This window comes from Amblyomma mixtum, chromosome 1 (assembly GCF_055824585.1).
Source record: "Amblyomma mixtum isolate Tamu chromosome 1, ASM5582458v1, whole genome shotgun sequence".
NCBI lineage: Eukaryota > Metazoa > Arthropoda > Arachnida > Ixodida > Ixodidae > Amblyomma > Amblyomma mixtum.
Window position 1 is genome coordinate 163,067,041 of NC_143012.1, and position 19,213 is coordinate 163,086,253.

At 45.5% G+C, this 19,213-nt stretch overlaps 1 protein-coding gene across 2 annotated transcripts in view; it reads left to right on the forward strand.

Moving 5' to 3' along the window:
* Window positions 1–19,213, forward strand: part of LOC149369603 (syntaxin-7-like) — a 42,016-nt gene that overhangs the window by 18,545 nt on the left and 4,258 nt on the right. For both annotated transcript variants that reach the window (XM_089559061.1, XM_089559068.1), the window contains exons 4-8: window positions 4,021–4,111; window positions 5,489–5,563; window positions 8,092–8,310; window positions 11,149–11,263; window positions 12,513–12,595. In XM_089559061.1, coding sequence (XP_089415187.1) covers window positions 4,021–4,111; window positions 5,489–5,563; window positions 8,092–8,310; window positions 11,149–11,263; window positions 12,513–12,595 — 583 coding nt within the window. The remainder of the gene's footprint in view (window positions 1–4,020; window positions 4,112–5,488; window positions 5,564–8,091; window positions 8,311–11,148; window positions 11,264–12,512; window positions 12,596–19,213) is intronic.

Here is a 19,213-nt window from a genome sequence, read left to right on the forward strand (position 1 = left end):
GAAGTCATGCATTTTGCACAGAACTTGGTCAAGGTTGGCTCGTGTTGCTTTCAGTGGGCATATGCCCCAAAAGGATCAATATTTTAAGGTTCCTGAGGCTTAGTTAGAAAGAAGTAACTGGTCCCTGGGCTCATGGTAAAACTTCGATCCCCGTGGTAAAACTTCAATCCCCATGATGACCGATTCCTATAAATGTGCCCCGATTTGCTGTGGTAGTAGAAGTGGTTGCTAGATCCAGTTTCAAAGTGAAATGTCATTACACAAAGTCTGAAGGGAATCGCGCTTGCATTGCTACAGAATCACGTTTGATTCAATTGCTGCATTTCTTTTGTATGTGGCCTCCGAGACTATAGGCAGGCTGCTGTAATTTCCATTCTTAGGTGGTGTGCAATTTCTCTAACAATCGCTTGTTCATTTCAAAATATAAAACGAGCAGCTGAGGTACTGTGACATCGTCAGGAAGCTGTGACGGAAACGCTTGTATATTTTGATAAATACGAATTTCAGACGTGTTTAGCAGGACACGTTGTTTGTTTTTGTGGTCGTGCTGTGCTTTTAGTTCTGACACGTGGTTCATGTAGCGAGTGCAGAAAGGCCCAAGCTCCCTACAGCCATGTCAAATGAGCACAGACAGTGCGATTGTACTTTACCTTGCACCTGGACACTGCAACCACTTGTGATGATCCGGTCAATTGATGCATGCCTCAGGGATCACCTCTCTTGGTATGATGTCAGAATGTAGCCTCCATTTCAGTGCCCGGCATCTATGGAATTTCTTGAAACGCTCGCTTTTTCTTTTTGAGAGACCTGCCCCAACAGAAAACTCCTTTCGAGAGGACAATTCTTGTCATGTTAAAGGTGCACTGAAGAGGAATCTGAACTCGTATTTTTACCGCCAGAACTTCATCTACACTCTCCGAGCACTTTTAGAAACTTTGAGTGATTGCCCTGTGTGGCCGATTTCCCTTTTTTTTTTTTGAATTCCCCGCAGACGGTGGGAGGAGTCGACCAACCTTTCATCCGGTCCTGTGGTGGCTTGTCGCTCTGCCATCGGCGGAGTGATACGTAGCAGTTGGCGAAAGGAAAGAGTCCATGCGTATTTTTATTTTCCAAGGCCTAATATGCAGCTATGTAGCCTCTGGCTAGATCTATTTATCCATGGAAACCTGAAGGAAACAAAATGAAAGCGAAAGCTAAGTCTCCACGCGAGTGCCTGAAAGGCACTCCATGCGTTGGTCGACTCCTCCCACCATCTGTGGGGAATAAAAAATAAAAAGGCAGGAGCCGGACATCAATCCGATCTAAATTGGGGAAATCAGCCGCACAGGGCAATAGTTCGAGGTTTCTAAGAATGCTCGGAATATGTAGATTGAGTTCCCGCGGCAAAAAGACGAGTTCAGATTCCTCTTCAGTGCACCTTTAAGCATTTTTTTTCATGCACTGTGAGTGCTGCATTCTGACACAATGGTACAGTTTTATTTTCAGTTTCTTTTCTGTGTTTATCCCATGCCTCGTCTTGTACACACAGCGTGATGACCTCTGTCTTGTTTTCTGGAATTCAGTACACAGAGTTCGAGGTTGCAGTACCTGATTGCTGAGAAACGTGGCTTTGAAATCGCAAAAACCTCGAAAAAGAAAAAGAAGGAATTTTAGAAAAGACCAGATTTCGTATTTATGAGGTCTTTCTAATTATATCCCGAAAGGTTTTCCCCAAAAGCAGCCCAGAAGTGAGTCTAAAGGGTTTTTCTTTTTGTGACAGTAGGTAGCAAAGACCTGCCTGAGATTTCAGTGAAAATGCCAGTTTTCTCATAAGTTTTTTGTAGCGAGAGCTACATTACACACAAGTCTCGTCGTTTCGCCATGGCACCAGTTTCACCATGGCCACACCGTGGCCTTGAGCTGTCGCCTAGCAACCACCGCTCACGCGCCACCTGGTGTGCCGTCACAGGAGGAGCCGGTGGCGCGGCGTGACGGCGAAACCGAGTTGCAACAGCTGTGAGCATGCGCCGTAGGGGGGGGGGGGGGGTGCAGCTGTACATGCATAGAAGGACGAAGAACCGGAAATAAATGCGTCGCACTTTGCTGCATAACAAATGTCCCGTCTTTAATGTAGCTGCAATTGGACGCAATGAGGGGACAACAACCAAAGCTATACATTGGATGTAGCCAGAGAGAAACCAAGCTAAACGACAAGGTGTAATCAAGTTTGACCGTACTGTCGCTACGTATATCCTGGCCTAGCTGAGCTAAGCCACTGCCAGTTTTTGTCGACCTTATTGCTCTGCTTGCAGAAAGCATAGCATGACAATGGCGTCATGGATTTTCACGAATTTGTTGCATTGTGATCCTTGATAAATTCTTCATGCAGTGACATTCCTGCACTTCTACATTCATTTTTTTTCACTCTCACAAATTTGACGTGATGGTACTGAGTTCATTATGCAAGGATGGGTGCATCGTTCTGCGTAGGAAAAACTTGATAAAAATATTTGGGGATTGTCACTGTGTGAACCAGTCCTTTGGCTACAATTTAAAAATGACTGTAGGCTCCTAGCATGTTTTGTTTTCACACTTGCCTTCTGCAAGTTGGTATAGCATTGAAGTGCATAAAGACTTATAACATCGAAACTACTCAAGTGAAAGTTTTTATTTATTCATTTAGTGCATTTCCCGCTAAGCACGCTAGCTTTCATTGCTCTACGACAAAAAAAAAAAAAAAACCTCTGAAAGTTGTGCACTCCTTAGTTAGATGTCTAACTTAAAACAGTGCGCAGGGACAGGACACAGTCGAGAAACACACAGACACAGCACCTGTCCCTGCGCACTGTTTTAAGTTGAAAAATGAACCAACTGGCCCCGCTACTTCCCATGATAGATGTCTAAGATGTCTGTGTAGTAAAAAGCTTCTCATAACCACTCATTGTTGGCATCAGCTCCCCCAACCAGTGGGATTGATTTTATTATTAATGTTGTCAAAGTAATGGTTGCTTATTGACTTGAACTTCCTAAATCTTTCTCACTATTCCACATTTTTCCCCTTTGCATAAATTGCTACAGCGATAAGTAGTTATGAATTGTACTTGCCTTTGTGTAAAAATGTTATCAGGGTTGGTCTGTGACCTTGGGAGACAGTTTGTTTTTGGTAATATTGCAAGTTGTTTCTGAATTGCAGTGGTTATTTTCACTGATTTTCACTCCGTTGCATGTCACTTTGATATCTGAAGCTGTGGCCATACAAGGTGGATTCGAAGCTGTTTTTCTGAGCAGGGGTTTAATAAGGGCGACCATTATGAGGTAATGCTTTTTGTGTACATTTTCACCTGAAGATGAATGGAGCACAGTGACAATTTGCAATAACTGTTCTGGGGTTTCTCAGTTAAAATTTCATTTGGGTGATTTTGCCACTCATGGCTTTGAACTGCATTTTAGTACTTCATTATTATCATCATCATCATCAGCCTGACTATGCCCGCTGCAGGACAAAGAGGCCTGTCCCATGCCTGTTCAATTAGCCCTGTCCTTTGCCAGTTGCGGCCACCGTATTCCCGCAGATTTCTTAACCTCATCCTCCCACCTAACTTTCTGCCACTCCCTGCTACGCTTGCCTTCACTTGGAATCCACTCCGTTACCCTTGAGGACCAGCGGTTATCTTGCCTTCGCATTACATGCCCTGCCCAGGCCCATTTCTTCCTCTTGATTTCAACTAGGATGTCATTAACCCGTGTTTGATCCCTCATCCACTCCGCCCTCTTCCGATCTCTTTAATGTTACACCTATCATTTTCCTTTCCATAGCTTGCTGCGTTGTCCTTAACTTAAGCTGAACCCTCTTCGTTAGCCTTCACGTTTCTGCCCCATAGGTGAGTACCGGTAAGATACAGCTGCTGTATACTTTTCTCTTGAGGGATGTTGGTAAACTGCCTTTCCTGATCTAAAAAAAACCTGCCCCCCCCCCCCGCCCCTTTTCCCCCTACAACACTTCAATAACTTGATGAATTGTAACTTTCTGACTTTCCGCAGCCACATGACACAGCAGAATGCCAACCTTACGATCAAGAGCACCACATCGGCGCTGCAAGACCTGGGGGCACTCGTGACCCATGGGGACAAGGTGAGGCTGTTACGAGGTTGCGTAAACCTTACACACGTGGGAGGTGGTTGGTTCATGCTGGTGAAGCATCTTGCCTGCTTGAAAACAGGCATGGCAGACAAAAGGAAAACAGAGGCATGTCACTGGCTGTGAACGGCCTGTTTGGTTCGTACTTCAGTGGCCAATGTCGCATTGCACATGCTTGAAAAGAAATGCAAACATGGATGCATGCCAGTTTTAGCATCCCACCCTATGAGCTGCAGATATGAAGATTCAAGTCCAACTCGGTTTATTTGGACCATTACTCTGTGGACTGGTTCCTTCATTTGGCACTGTTGGAGTGTTCGGCTGTCATTTACACTTTCACCATTTCATTTACGTATCTTCAATTGTGGCAGTTTCTGGTCGTATAGTATGTTTATGTCATGTCATATAGTATGTCGTATAGTATGTGACCTACAGCGCATGCGAGTGGGCTGAACTTGGAGGCACGCGACTTGAAAAGCTGAAATGCACTGGCAGCCACTTGGCTGCGGTGGCTTCTCCACTGTGCCTAGGTGCTAAGGGGCGAAGCATCCGGAAAATGGAATGTGCCAGCATACGAGTGGCCATTCCTGCAGGTACACAGCGTGAAGCGAAACTCAGCCTCTTCTTTCCTGTGCCTGAAGGCAAGAGGGTGGAGCATCTGAGAGCTACAACGATGCGCTTACATACGCGCAGGTCATGTCTGGGGAACACAGCTGGAAGAGCAAGAACGCTGTGACGGCTTCCTCGCAATGTATTGGTGCAAGGGGGCAAAGCATCCGAAAAAAAACATGACGAGGAAGAGATCCTGGCTTCTTATACCATAACCAAATGATAAATTGGATGTGCTGCAAAGTGTCTTCCGCACTAAGTACAATGCAAATGTGGACTGAATTCTACAAGCACCATAAAATGAGTTGCCACAGACCTTGTTCCATGAAGTAAATACCTTTGTAGATCAACAGAATAGACAAATGGACAAGTTGGAGGCTTTTTGCGACGTTTTTTTTGGGGGGGGGATGCAAACTTTACAAAGCCGAAGAAAGAAGACATAGGATATGCACCGTCCTATGTCTTCCCTGTCCATCGTCAGCACGTCCTGTGTGTTCTTTCTTCAGCTTTGTAAAATTTTTGCTTGCAGAAACATCATAAAATGCCTTTGAGCCTCACTCAGTAGTTAGGCAGTTTGGATAATACATTCCGCCGATATTTTCTAAAAAACTTGTCGACGAGGTTGTGCTGTATAAAGATTTAAAAATGTTTCCTCAGTAACGACTGCTAACAATTCGTTTGCCTATTGGTAAAAGTAAAGTAGATGTGTGTATGCATAAGCAAAGTGCAACTCAGTGTTACTAACACCTCTTACCCTTGCAGCAACAAAAACTGCAGTCAAGCCGGCTCCGTAGTGAATTCCAGGAGGTTGTCAAGCGGTACAGCAATTTGCAGAAGGTAACACGCTTTTCCCACTTTTGGTGTCACAATGTTGATGCGTAAAAACTTTTTGGCGTATGCGTGCGTGCGTGTGTGTTCTACTGAACGACTGGTGTGCATTCAGGAGGTGAGCCCTGATGTATTGTGTGGAGTACTGCGTTTGTTTTCAGTCTCGCTGGCCTTCCTATCATATTCCATGGAACAAGGGGCTGACACAAGCACTGATGAGACAGGCTTCAAATGCATTCTTCTACACTCTTGTTAGCGCTAGTGTTGTATCTCTTCAATTTTGTGCGCTATGGATCCTCATGTTGACTACCCACTAGCCTGAACCCTGACCCTTCTAACTTCTACACCCTTTATATGAGGTAGAAATCTCCATTACTCAGTGTGATGTAAACATTGTCAGTTTGAGAGCATTAGCTCTTATTAGCTCGTTCCTGAGTTTCGCGCCACCGTCTGCAGCAGGGTTGGCAGGTGGCACAAGTTAGTGGAAATCTCCCTCTCCATTTTTAGGTGAGATGAGATGCGAGGAGGTAGAGGGGACGGGAGGTGAGGGGTGCCCCCTTCCACATTTAGGGGAGAGAAAGGAGAGCGAGAGAGAGGCAACAAGTGGCCTAGTGGCTTGGGTGTGCCTTTATTGTCAGAGGTGGTTAGTTGGAAAACCACCGCCAAACAAGGATGGGTTCAAGCGTCCTACAGCCTGCTGCCCTGCTTCCTTAGTGGTGTGCATTAGGAAGAGCTGTGCACTTTCAGGGGCAAACCCAGTTTCGAACACCTTGGCCTGCGAAGGGGTTCATGTTATCGTGCTCACTCTGGGGGTCTAAGTTCCAAGCTCGTATGTTCTAACCAGCGTGTCTAGACATGCAAGTTAACTGTCGCTGCTGTAAGCAATTTTTCAAAAGAAGTTCGCTTCAGAGTATCGCAGCAGTCCCAAGCAAGTCCGGATTCATCTCTGGCTCTGACTTTGCGAGCAAAAAAGAAACGAAACATGTCTGTGAAAACCGCTTTGCTGTCACACCACAGCTAATGGTCAAACCTTCGTATTACAAACTTGTAACCGTCCTGCAATTTTTTTTTCTACAAAATGCAAGAGCGCAGACTTGCAGTTGTTTTGGGGCATCACATTTGCGGGCAGTAATCCTAGCGCATACTCCCTGTTTGCGGCCTTTTGTCTCCTGGTCATGTGTGACATCCAAGAGGAGTTTCAGAGCATTTGGGGGCATCTTACGCCTGGGCGTCCAACTGGTGACGACAAAGGTTGCACAATGCAAGAGGCCCAGGATGTCTGCGGGGGGTGCTTATGGCATCATGGGTGCTCCATCTGGAGACAATGAGGGTAGCGCAAGGCGCATGCAGGGTGTGGTCACGACATCATGGAGTGACTGACGCCACGCTGTAGCAGAGGGCCTGCCATTAACAGCTCTTGCTGTAATATGCCTTTGTATGTGTCAGTACTGCTGCCAGCTGGAACACAAACACGTCTGAAAGAGTGTGGACTTGCGCAAGATGTCCCAGCACTTGTCTGAGCACATGGGATGAGTGTAATTTTAGTTAGTTTGAATGTATGTGCAGCACTGAACTTTGTTTCCTGCTTAATTAAGGGTTTCATTGCGACATTTTTGCTTCATGAGAGAACTAAATGCATCTTGTTGTGCCTGTGTTGTAATTTTTAGCTGTACTTTGCAAAATACCTTGAAAATGGTTACTCTCACAAAAAGCATTCGGCATTCATAGGTTAGGGCACAGTGGGAAGGTGAAGCCTGTTGCCAGAATTTTATCTTTGCTAAAATCGTGTATGTGCCCAATGGCAAGTGTTTCAGTCACTTTCCCGTAGTCATAAACGCTGTTTTTATGTTCCATCTGCAAAAACTTACTCACATGCAATCGAAACCGACAGCTGTGCTGATGCAACCTTGCACCTCAGCCTTGTTTGGTACGTAAAGGTGGTTGACAGTTTTAAGCACAAAAGAGTTTGCTTCTAAGACCACGCATGGTGATGGTTCACTTGCTCTCTGCCCAAGCCACGGACAGAGTTACTCGAGGAGCCTTGCGGCCTTTCACTAGGTATAAGATGATTCCATTCTTCACAAAATAATTTCAGTATTGCATGTGAAAGATGCTGGTGGCTAGATGCAGAGTTGCAGGTGTTCATAGTTGCAGGTGTTCTGCAGATGTCCGTAGCTGGAGCTGTCCGTAGTTGCAGCTGTCCGTAGTTGCAGCTGTCCGTAGTTGTAGCTGTCTGTAGTTGCAGAGTTGCAGGTTTGCAGAGTGAGTTGCAGGTTTGCAGAGTGAGTTGCAGGTGTGCAGAGTTCCATGTTCATATCAAAATTTGTGACTCGTTTGGTGGCAGTGTATCTTCAGTGGGGCATAATGATGTGCAATCTTGGCCTGTGTACAATTATTATTATAAACTCAAGGCACTATGGTCATCTTTGTTGGGGCATTGGGTGTCTGTTTATTTGCTTTGTTTGTGCAGCTTGGTGGGCTTCCTTTGCTTTTCTTTCACGCATTTGTCCATTCCCCTGTGTGGTGTGCTGCTGCAGCAAGTGGCCACGCGGCAGAAGTACACGATGGGTGTGCGGCCGGGCAGTGCTGCGGCCCGGCCGTCCGGTGGGGGAGCTGCCCCGCAGACGGGCGGCTGGTTCGACGCCCCGAGGCAGCGGCCAGAGGAAGCCACCTCCCTGCTCGACGACGTTGAGAGCCCCCAGTCACCAACACAACAGCAGCAGCAGCAGTGGAGGCAGGACCTCGACTACGAGCAGGTGGGCAGGACACACCAGGTTGCGTCGGGGGCATGCTAGAATCAAACCTGACACATTGCGTTTTGCATGGGCATATGTTTGAGGTTTCGTATTCAGTGTGTGACCGCTGCTTTATTACCGTATTTACTAGCATTATGAACTCGCTCGCATAATGAACCCAGCCCCCACTGTGGTCAGTGAGATTTTTTTTTTTTTAGCTTCGCATAAAAAACATGCATCAGACCATCAGTGCCAGTGCTCAGCGTGTTTGCTTTATCTCACTGCAGTTGGGTGCTGCTGTAGACTATTGGATAATTGTCCGATCATGCCGTGATAGAGCAAACACTTTTTGAAGCAAACCATGCTAAGCACTGGTGAATGCCACTAACACGGGGACATAACCTGTCAGCCGCGCATTTTCATTGATAATGGATGGATGGACAAGCAGGGGCGAGGGCGGATGGAATGACAGACATATGATATGAAATTTTGACTGTTACAAAAAACTCTGTCAAAACCATGTTTTTTTTTTTAATCGTGCGATTTTGTATTCAAGAGATCATATAATGAAAAGGCCAATCCACCAGAAATCAGTTGTGACATCTGCTTTTTTTCTTGTTCATCAGAGACAGTAATGCTTGTTGCCCGCATGAGCAGGGGCAAAGTAATGTACATACTGTGAGTGTGGGCAAAAGGGTCAACATACACTGTTCCATCAACGTTTAACTTGGTAATTTCTGTATTTATTCAGAGTATGTAGCACCTCTATGGATGAAAGGCTATATCAAGGCACTGCTTGTACGAGACCTCCTTCTGTTTGTGATGTGTCGCTGATAGTGCGTGCATTTTCACTATCATGATGCATCACAAAACCAGTAGCTCTCACACTTCGTTTCTTTTGAGGTGATATCTGTGACAGGGACGCATAGGGGAATAGCTGCAGCAAAGTGTAGTTGATTATGTGTCCCGAGCTGATGACGGCAGGCATATGTCTCAGTGGTGTCTGGAGTGGTAAGGGGACAACAGGTTTGAAATAGAAAAAGTATGAAAAAAGCAGAGTGAGTGAGAAAGAGGAGAGACAGGAGGTTAACCAGATGTGTGTTCTGGTTGGCTACCCTGCACTGGGGAAGAGAGAATGTATAAAGGAAAGAGGGTATGGGATAGACTCAGGCACATCAAATAAGAACATTGCAGGCAGCAAGGTGGCATGGGCAAATGTGATGGCGTCAGGAATAAAGGCAGCACTTTGCAAGCCTTCAGGGGTGCCCATCGACGCCTTCACTGTCCAAAAAAAGCAAAAAAAAATGCAGAATTTCAAAGCCAAGCTGTTAAACCGGAACTCATGCGAGGCACGTCCACATGGCTTGGCGGCTCGAAGCGAATCCTCCAGAATTTAGCGAAATTTAATCCTTTATAAAGCGCAAGCTCTGTGCATGCCTCAAATGTGTAAAAATGTTAAAATTGCACTCCGAATGTCTTTAGGAATTGAATGACATCACTTGCAAGCCGTTTTGACGATTGCTTTAGTAGAAAAAAGGGGTGCACAGTTGTACCAGTGACTTGACAAGAAGACGTCAAATGTGTAATCTAGCCTTAGCTTTTTGGACGTATTAGACAGCTTGCATTGGAATTGAAAATGCTTCAAAAAGTATTGCAGTAGAATCTCGATCATGCGAGTCTCACAGGGTTACGAAAAATATTTGCATCATCCAAAATGAACAAAATGCATATGCAGACTTACGCAGTTCTGGTTTTCACTGATGGGATTTACTTACGGCCGGGCGCCATTGCTGACTTGTGATGTCAGCATGTGCTGTCCGCGTGCCATCACTCACTGCTCACGGCTTGCACTGCGCAACTGGCAATTTCGGTGTTGGCGATGTACAGGCAATGTGTTCATATCATCTGAAGTGGGGTGAGGGGTTGTGCATAACACCACAGTTTCTGCCCATTGCACACAATGCACTCTGACCAGGGCATTTTACGAATTCTGTCGTCCTGAAATTCGTATCAACCAGGATCATGTGATCGAGATTCCACTTTATGAAGCACTTCGCTGATGGAAAAGGCTCAAAAGATCAGCAATTTTTCAAATTTCTTTTCTCCACTAAGATCGGTCTCATCGAACTCTACACCCGTGCTTGTAAAAACACACAAAACTCTTAACGAGGCCCATTAGCGAAAAGGTAAAAAAAGACGATGAATGGTTTGTTTGATAGTTCGGTAGTGTTCAACATGGGAAAATATACAACATAGATTCACCGCTTTTTTTTGTTTGCCGGCACCTGAAGAAATGGGACACACGTGTCTTGCTGCCCTACAAAGGGTTAACTTGGTAGACACTCTGAAGTCAGTCTTTGCAAGGCTTTGCTTCAGTGTCGCATTTTTCGGCACTGGGAGGCCACAGCTGGAAGCCTGCTGGTGTCAGTACGTATTGCCCCGAATCTTTGTAGTGTTCAATTGTAGTGTTTGTAGTGTTCACTCTTCAAAGCTGCCGGCACGCGGCTTTATCGCTTCGTTTGTGACGCAAGACGCGCCTAGATTTATCTCGATTGATCACATCCAGACGGAGCCGGTTCTAATTTGCGCCAGAATGTTCAAGTAAATTCCCAAGCTTTATCTCGAAATTTCGCTATCAGCTTTAAAAAGAGCACAGCCGACAGTGGCGGGCATTCTGTTCGACGACCGCTGAGCATGCTTGTTGCTTACGCCGCTACCGAGTGATTCAGTTCTTTGCGAGCACAAGTCAGCCCAAAATGAAGAGTTTCCTTTCGAAGACGCACTCGCTGTGTTCCCGTTCGCCGGACTGCAGTCACCACTACGTGACAGTATACACTGCTGGTTGTATGTGTTGTGCAGGCGATGCTGGTGGAGCGGGACCAGCGCATCCGGCAGATTGAGGCGGACATGCTGGACTGCAACCAGATCTTCAAGGACCTGGCCAACATTGTGCACGAGCAGGGGGCCGTCATTGGTCAGTGTGATTCCCCTACCCTCTTCTTGGACTCCCCCTCGGCTAGTCATTGTAAAGCACTTGTATTTAGTGACCCTTCAAGATGCTTTGTGCACGCAGGAAACTCACCTTTTTTCTGAGAGTTGGCTGCACCTAGCAGTGATTTCATTGTTTCAGTCGAAGTTACCATCCTTCATGTCACGAATTGGTTGGTTTTTAGCGCCATATAGCAAATGCAGTGATTTGTGTCTCACAAAACGGTTAGCTGGGTAGCAAGTCAACCACCATTTGTGTGCAGACAGATTTTGCCGTGAGTGGTAACATCGATTGTTTTTGCTCAGTTTACAGCGCAATGTGCATCTTCGAAACAAAGTGATCCACGATCCCTCAGGAGCTTACTTGACAAATACTGTATTTTTTGAGGCCTGATTATACTATTTTTCATTGTTTCAGGGAAATTTAGCATCATTCTTGTCACGAATAAGTTGGTTTTTAGTGCCATATAGCAAATACAGGACAGATATTTTGCACAGCGGTGGGCTGGGTAGCAAGTCTTCCACCATTTTCGGGCAGAAAGATATTTGCTGTGGGTGATGACACCGATTGTCTTTACTTAATTTATAATGCAATGTGCATCTTCGAAACTAAATGATCCACGATTTCTTTGGTGCTTACTTGGCAGATCCGGGCATTTCGATGTTACTATTTCCAGCTAATCTGATACTTTGTACGCGATTTTGCACGTACTTGTAGAAACTTACCCACTGGTCTTTCATGCTGGAAAACTAACACATCCCATTTCTTGAAGCATTTCGAAGGCTATTCCCGCATGAGTCGTGGAAAGCTTGGGTGCGGCCCTTACACGAATCTTTCTTTTTTTTAACATATTTCCTTCGGGAAAACAGGGTGCGGCTCGTACACGGGTGCGTTTATGCGATATGTTCAATTTTGCGAGCCGAAAAACTTCCGGAAATTTTACCCCGCTTAATAGGCGCACCCCGAACTTTGAGCAGGATTTTCTGAAAAAAGGTGCGCCTATTATGTGAGTAAATGCGGTATGCCTTCTTTGCTGACTGAGAGAAAATAACCCTCATGGAAATGTATGAGTGCCTAGAGAAGTACTAATAAAAAATTGTGTCAGGAACTTTTTAACATTACCGTTCTAGGACTGTGGAAAATGGTGTGCACATTTGTCCAGCATTTGCGTGGTCTTCTTTATTAAAGTGTGGCAATGACAGACATGTTGTAATGCTGGGTGTGGTTGTTTCAGACACCATCGAAGGCAACATTGAGAACACACAGCAGAACACTGCACAAGCCGTGGAACAACTGCGAAGTGCCGCCAGCTATCAGGTGACCTCAACGTGCTTTTTGCCGCTACAGCTGTTCCATTTCTAGACTTGTGGTTATGGGTTGCACATGCGTTTCCTGCCAAGACCTTCTTTTTTTTTTTTTTTGTCCACAGCTTCTAATACAGACTAGTGAGAAATTGTAGTCTAGGCAAAACAGGTACAAGTGGGGACAGTTGAACACTGAAAGATGCTCTGATGTTACAGGTAAAACTAGATGAAACGAAACCCTGTTTTATGAAGTACCCGATGTAACGAACAAAGTTTAATTGTCCAGAAAGTACCCAGGGGGTTCAATGTTCTCAGTAATCTGAAATAATGAAACAGGCGACCGCTAAATCCATTTTAACGAAGTGAGTTTTAAAAAAACATAATTTCTTGGTTTTATTTTGATGGGGCTGTGCTGCTGTGCGAATCAAGACTCTGCAGTCGGTGGTGCCTTTCACCTTGGTGTCAAATCCTTTTTACCAGATGGTGCTTTCACTTGCAAGCAATGCACACCGCTTTCGCAGACTTTTCATACACGCAGGCATGGGTTGTCGGCAAATACGGTGCTGCAGTTTTGGTTGACACTACGTTGTGATGTTTCACCACCAACTGTTTCACCACCAATGAGTCACTTCTAGCCTTTGCATTAACCCGCCACGTGCGCTTCTGTTGATAATGTGCCGAAGTTTTCAGGGTTCTTTCTTTGCTTCAACACCTGCTAGCCTTGTGTGGACGCGCAGTCTAGCCAACATAGAAGCATGGCGTCTAAACATGTCGTGATGTCGAAACAGGCAAACGTTCCTTGTCCAGGCAGGACACAATTAACCTGTTTTTATTGACTACTGTGTTGTTTTGTTCTTAGTGCAATAACATCATAAACAAGATGAAGTTCATGATACTTACTCTATAAGTGCATGTAAGGGGATGCACTTTTTTTTCCAGATTAGAAGGCTAATTCTTGGGGTGTGGCCCATGTACACAATGTGCAAAAAAAAATTTAAGTAAGAATACACCAAGCAGGGAATGAGGAGCTGCGTTCAGTCGTCACTCGCGGAGTATTTCGACTCTGAGCTGGTGCTGTGCTCTGGTGCACGCTCATCCCACAAGAAGTCGCGCAGCATGTCTGCTGTCAACGCATAGCTGCTGTTTCGCACTTCCATCACAGAGCGAGGCAGCTCTTCTTCCATTTCGGGAAACTTGCACAGCTTGCCTTGGAAAGCGCGCTTTTTGCATCTTGTGTTCCTCAATGCTTCCTGTTTACTGCGCCATCGTCGGACGCACTTCTCGGCCACGTCGAATATCCTGCCTGCCGCATGCTTGCTGTGTTCGAGAGCAACCGCAGCCGTGTAGCTATTAAGGTGCTTGCCCGTTGTGATGAAACTCCAACACTCGGTGGCAGCGCATGAAAGCCGTAACTACTGTGGGCTACCACACTACCGCAACTCCCTTGCCTTTGACAGCCACAAAAAGCTGGAGCTGATCATGGTGATGACAGTGATCATGATGATGATGGCCCACAGCCTCAGGCGCCATCTGAGGCTGCACCTGGAAGCTACTGTGCGCGTGCACTTCGAACTATCCCCACGTGGGTCATGGAAAGTTTAGATGCAGTCCTTACACATCTTTTTCTTTATATATTTCCTTCGGGAAAACGAGGTGCGGCCCATTCACATGTGCGGCCCTTACACGGGTTCATACGGTGTATGCTCTTTGCATAGTTGCATAATTGCATAGTTGCTGCCTTTGGTGTTTCCTTCAAGATATTCAGTGCCAGAAGATTGCTGCCAGTCCACCATGATAGGGACGTTTGCTTCTAAAAAAAAACTTGCGCTAAGTAGGTTTTTCATCAGGAAGTTTACTGTAGGGAGAAATTAACAAAAATGGTTTTAGTAGTGTAATGCATCAGGCACTGAACACTACATGTGCTGCGAACGAGTTAGTTGTGAGCTCTTAAAGGGTCACTTTGAGCTCCCAGTACAGCCAGCGCCTTTCCTAACACACTACACCCCCAAAATACCATTAGGCCTCTACATGCAGGGCAAATGGCAACCTTTAAGTTTGGTCCCTTATTGTAAACGTCTGTAATAGCTCATGTGACTGTGGAGTTCAAGTATGTGCCCTGTTCAGTGCCTGTCTCTCTCATGTTGTTCAGAAAATGATGGTACTCCAAAACACGCTGACGCAGTGTTGGTCATGGCATCTGTTCCACCTAGTACTTCAAGCAGATGGTGGTACAAACCAAGTTGGTTGGATAGGTTTTTGCGTTTGGAGCCGCTTTTACACACGAGTCGTGCTTCATTCTTACTCAAAGAACTGTGTGAATACTGGCACCAGATGCACTTTTGAGCTAAAAAAAACCTTGAAATATGACATTAACGGTATACATAATGGGGCATAAATGAGGCGGTGGTCTGTGTGCCGAACCATTCAGAGTTGTCAGGAGAGAGGTGGTGGTTTCTGCATGGTTGGTAAAAGGTGCTCACCTTTGTCTTTAATGTTTTCTCCAAAAACTATGCTGCTTTGATGCTGTTCGCCTTCAATAGTGGACAAGTGGATGCAGCGTCCAATAAGCGCTTGCACACCACAGTGTGCTGCTGTGAGTGTCTGGCAAAACTGCCATTGTTTCTAGACGAGGAGCGTTTGTCTTTAGCAGCCATGTCTTTCTCTCGAGTTCTGTGTGCCTAAAGGTCGGTTTCCACCCCATAAAACTTTAAAACTTACCCTCGCAAGCACCTGATTTTTCTTTCTTTTTATCGCTTGTCTTTTTCTTGGTCACAAAGGCATTTGCAGTGGTTTCGGAATACTGCACTCCTGGCAGTTTGTTTGCATTTGTCCAAAATGAGCCCTCAAAGAAGCTTCCTCAGCTATTGTTGCAGAGCATCCGACGTGTCGCGTTGAGGATCACCAATTTTCTTGCGCTAGAAAAGTCATTTGAACATTGTGCTGAGTTGCTTCATTTTAAAGTCAGATGCGTTCCTGTGCACTTAATGGAACACTTCTGGTTAGTGCTGCATCTTGTGTGGCATTGTTGCTCTGCCAAGATTCCCTGCACTTTTTATTCTGAGGAATTATTCTGGCAACCTCTGTGATATATTACTTTGCATGGAATGCCAGATTCGCCAGTGGTGGAGGCCTGAATTTCACAGCACTCTAGTAGATTGCCGTGGTGGCTCCGTGGTTATGGTGCTCGGCTGCTGACCCGAAAGACGCAGGTTCGATCCTGGCTGCGGCAGTCGAATTTCGATGCAGGAGAAATGCTAGAGTCCCGTGTACTGTGCGATGTCAGTGCACGTTAAAGAACCCCAGGTGGCCGAAATATCCGGAGCCCTTCACTACGACGTCCCTCATAGCCTGAGTCACTTTGGGACGTTAAACCTCAATAAACCAACGCCGCCGCGGTGGCTCAGCGGCTATGGTGCTCGGCTGCTGACCCAAAAGACGCGGGTTCGATCCCGGCCGCGGCGGCTAGAATTTCTTTGGAGGAGAAATTCTAGAGGCCCGTGTACTGTGCGATGTCAGTGCACGTTAAAGAACCCCAGGTGGTCGAAATTTCCGGAGCCCTTCACTACGGCGTCTCTCATAGCCTTAGTCGCTTTGGGACGTTAACCCCATAAACCAAACCAAACCAATAAACCAACCGGTAGACCAATCTTTTGGTGGCACTCTTACGATTGCTGATGACTACTGCATGAAAGTTCTGTAACCCCTGTTCAAATACACAAAACTGCGCTTGTCTTTCTTGACTTCCACAGTAAAACATGCTCGCACTGACTACTACCTTTCTTTGGAGCTCCTGAAGAGGAGAAAAATGAAGCGTCTTTGACCATAATTGCCAGATAGCAGCACACGTTCTAAAAGTAGTTGATAAACAGTTTTTTATGGCACTATCCACCTGCTTCCATGACCACCACACCTGTGATTCCATTTTCCACTATAGCCGCCTTGGTGGCTCAGTTGTCACGGTGCTCGGCTGGTGACTCGAAAACTCAGGTTCAATCCCGGCCGTGGTAATCGCAAATGGAGGAGAAATGCTAGAGGCCTTTGTACTGTGCGATGTCAGTGTACGTTAAAGAACCCCAGGTGGTCAAAGTTATCCGGAGCCCTTGACTGCGGAGTACCTCACAGCCTGAGTCACTTTGGGACGTTAAAAACCCTATGAACCAAACTATTGTCCACTATGGATGGGCTGATTTCAGATTGCTGGGCTCAGGTAGATGTACGCCCTGTGCATACCAGTGGCTTGGTCTCACCAGGGTTAATAACAAGCGGTGATGTCTGGTGTTCTCTCCATCAGTTTCTGGGCACTTACAGTTTCATTTCAGTGCTTGCGATGTGCACATTACTCGTTAATCATGGATCTGCACTCGTATACCATTTCACTGATGCCAAAGAACAGCATCCGGATAGTTGGCCGCTCAGTCATTTACACTGCACTACTGCGGAGACCCTCATTCGATTAGCAAGAGAAGCAGTGGTGCCACAGTAGGTGTTTGACGTAAAAATAACCATTCACACAGTGTTAGCCTTTAATTAGAGGTGTGTGAATATGGAAATCGTTAAATACGGATCGAATATGAATATGAAGAAAAAATGCCTTTCAGCATCGAATATCTGTTGGGAATGAAAAAAAAGTTTCAGGAAAAAGTAGAGGCAAATGTAGTTAAGGGGAGAACAGAGTTCTAGAAAAAACATTTTTGTTAATGAAGTCACAGTTATGAAATCTTCATAGAACATGTATTAAAGCGAAAGCCTTTAATGGCTCATACTGTCGTCCGTCCGTTAACAAGGCATGTCATACGCGGTTAACTCGGGACCTAAAAAAGATAAAAGAAAACTAATGATTGCTTCACATAGTGGAGTAAAAAATGAACCTAGGAGCAAAGTTTGATGACTGCAGAGTAATTAGCTAATTATAGGCAAAAATGTTAAAATAGTGGACGTCAATATAACCACGGGAACGGTGTGACATCACATACTCTGGAAATCATCACGGCATAGCGAAAATTGGCACAGAATAGTCGGAAAAACGTCAGGTTTGTGTCAAATTGGATGGAAGAATGTGTAATTAAGCGTAATTAACACTTTAGATGTCCCCGAAAGATGTATTATATGGGTATCAATATAGCCTTGGGAACGGTGTGACGTCACATCCACCGGAAGTCGTCACGGCATAGTGAAAATTGCCAAAGAATGGTCGGAAAAACGTCAGATTTGTGTCAGATTAGATGGAGAAATGTGTAATTAAGCTTAATTAACACTTAAGATTCCCAAAAGATGTATAATTTGGGTGTCAATGTAGCCATGGGAACGGTGTGACGTCACATCCACCGGAAGTCGTCACGGCATAGCGTCCTCAGCTTTCGCAATTTTTATATTTTTGCTTGCTGATTCCAAACATGTCATTCAATTTTATGCACAAGAAATTCTTGTGCGCTTATGCAGAATGTTCTGTAACTTTTTGCTGAGAGCTTTAATTAAACAAATTTTACTCCAGGAAACTTGCTAGCTTGCAAGTCATTGGTTTCTCTTGACATCAAGCTATGCCATAAGGGTAAAATTTTCATCTTGTCTGTCATAAAAGTTTAGTTATTGGAGTTTGAAGTTGTCACTTAAGAAACACGAATACAATTTTTTTTTTGTTTGTTTGCGAAGTGGCAACTTCGAAACCCTCCTTCTCAACTTCTATGATAGGTAGGTTGGTAATTTTACCTTTACTGTACAGCTTGATGCCGAGAGAAGCCAATGGTGTGCTTTCTAGCAAGTTCCCTGTAGCAGAGTGGGGCTCTTTTCACATCCGTGTGAGTCCCAACTTTTGAAGGAGAAAGGACCAGAGGTCTTCTTAAACTCAACACGTTTGTAACACTGGCAATGCGTTATGAGCCACGAAGTGAGCCCAGTAGCAAAACCATTTGGGCTCTAAACTTTTGACGGAGTGTGTGTGTGTACATACTTCCCACAAGATGTTGACGTCGTGGCACACGCACAGGCGCTCAAAGCAGTGGCAGTGAAAGCAACGACTTCATTGCAAGGCCAGCCGTTGAAGGCTAACATTGATCAAGGACAATAAAACTGCAAATCTCCCACATTCGCATGGCGATCCACCTCGTGTGATAAGTGTGGTGAGAAGCAGTGTGAACCAATGAACTGCCGACGTTCCTGGGGTTTCATATTCCCCCCACGATGCATGCTCTCGAAGTTGATGATGATGAAGATATTTGCGCTCGTGAAATCTATCGTCCGTCCAGGGAAGCGACCGCTGGCATGAGGCCGTCAAGTGAGCGGCAACAGCGATGCACAGTTCAAAATGCCGGTGACAGAACCGATTTGTGCACGAGCTAACAAGGTTTCTTTTAAATGTCTCTGTGCATCTTGGTGGGACTGCCGAACTTAGAATAATTCAAAAATTTGAATTAATGATGCCATCAGGTGCAGGATTTCGCCAGTGTTGGGTGTGCTGCTAGCCGGGGGTAACGGAAACTGCATACAACTCGCATGATGGGAAAAGTGAGCATGTCAGCACTGCTCTGTTTTTGACAAAGATGCAAATTATATGTCAGCAGCTGGTCATAACACCGTTCTGCAGTTTTAAAGGGAATTCTTTTCCTTCATCACGCACGTGCCGTGTAACTATTGA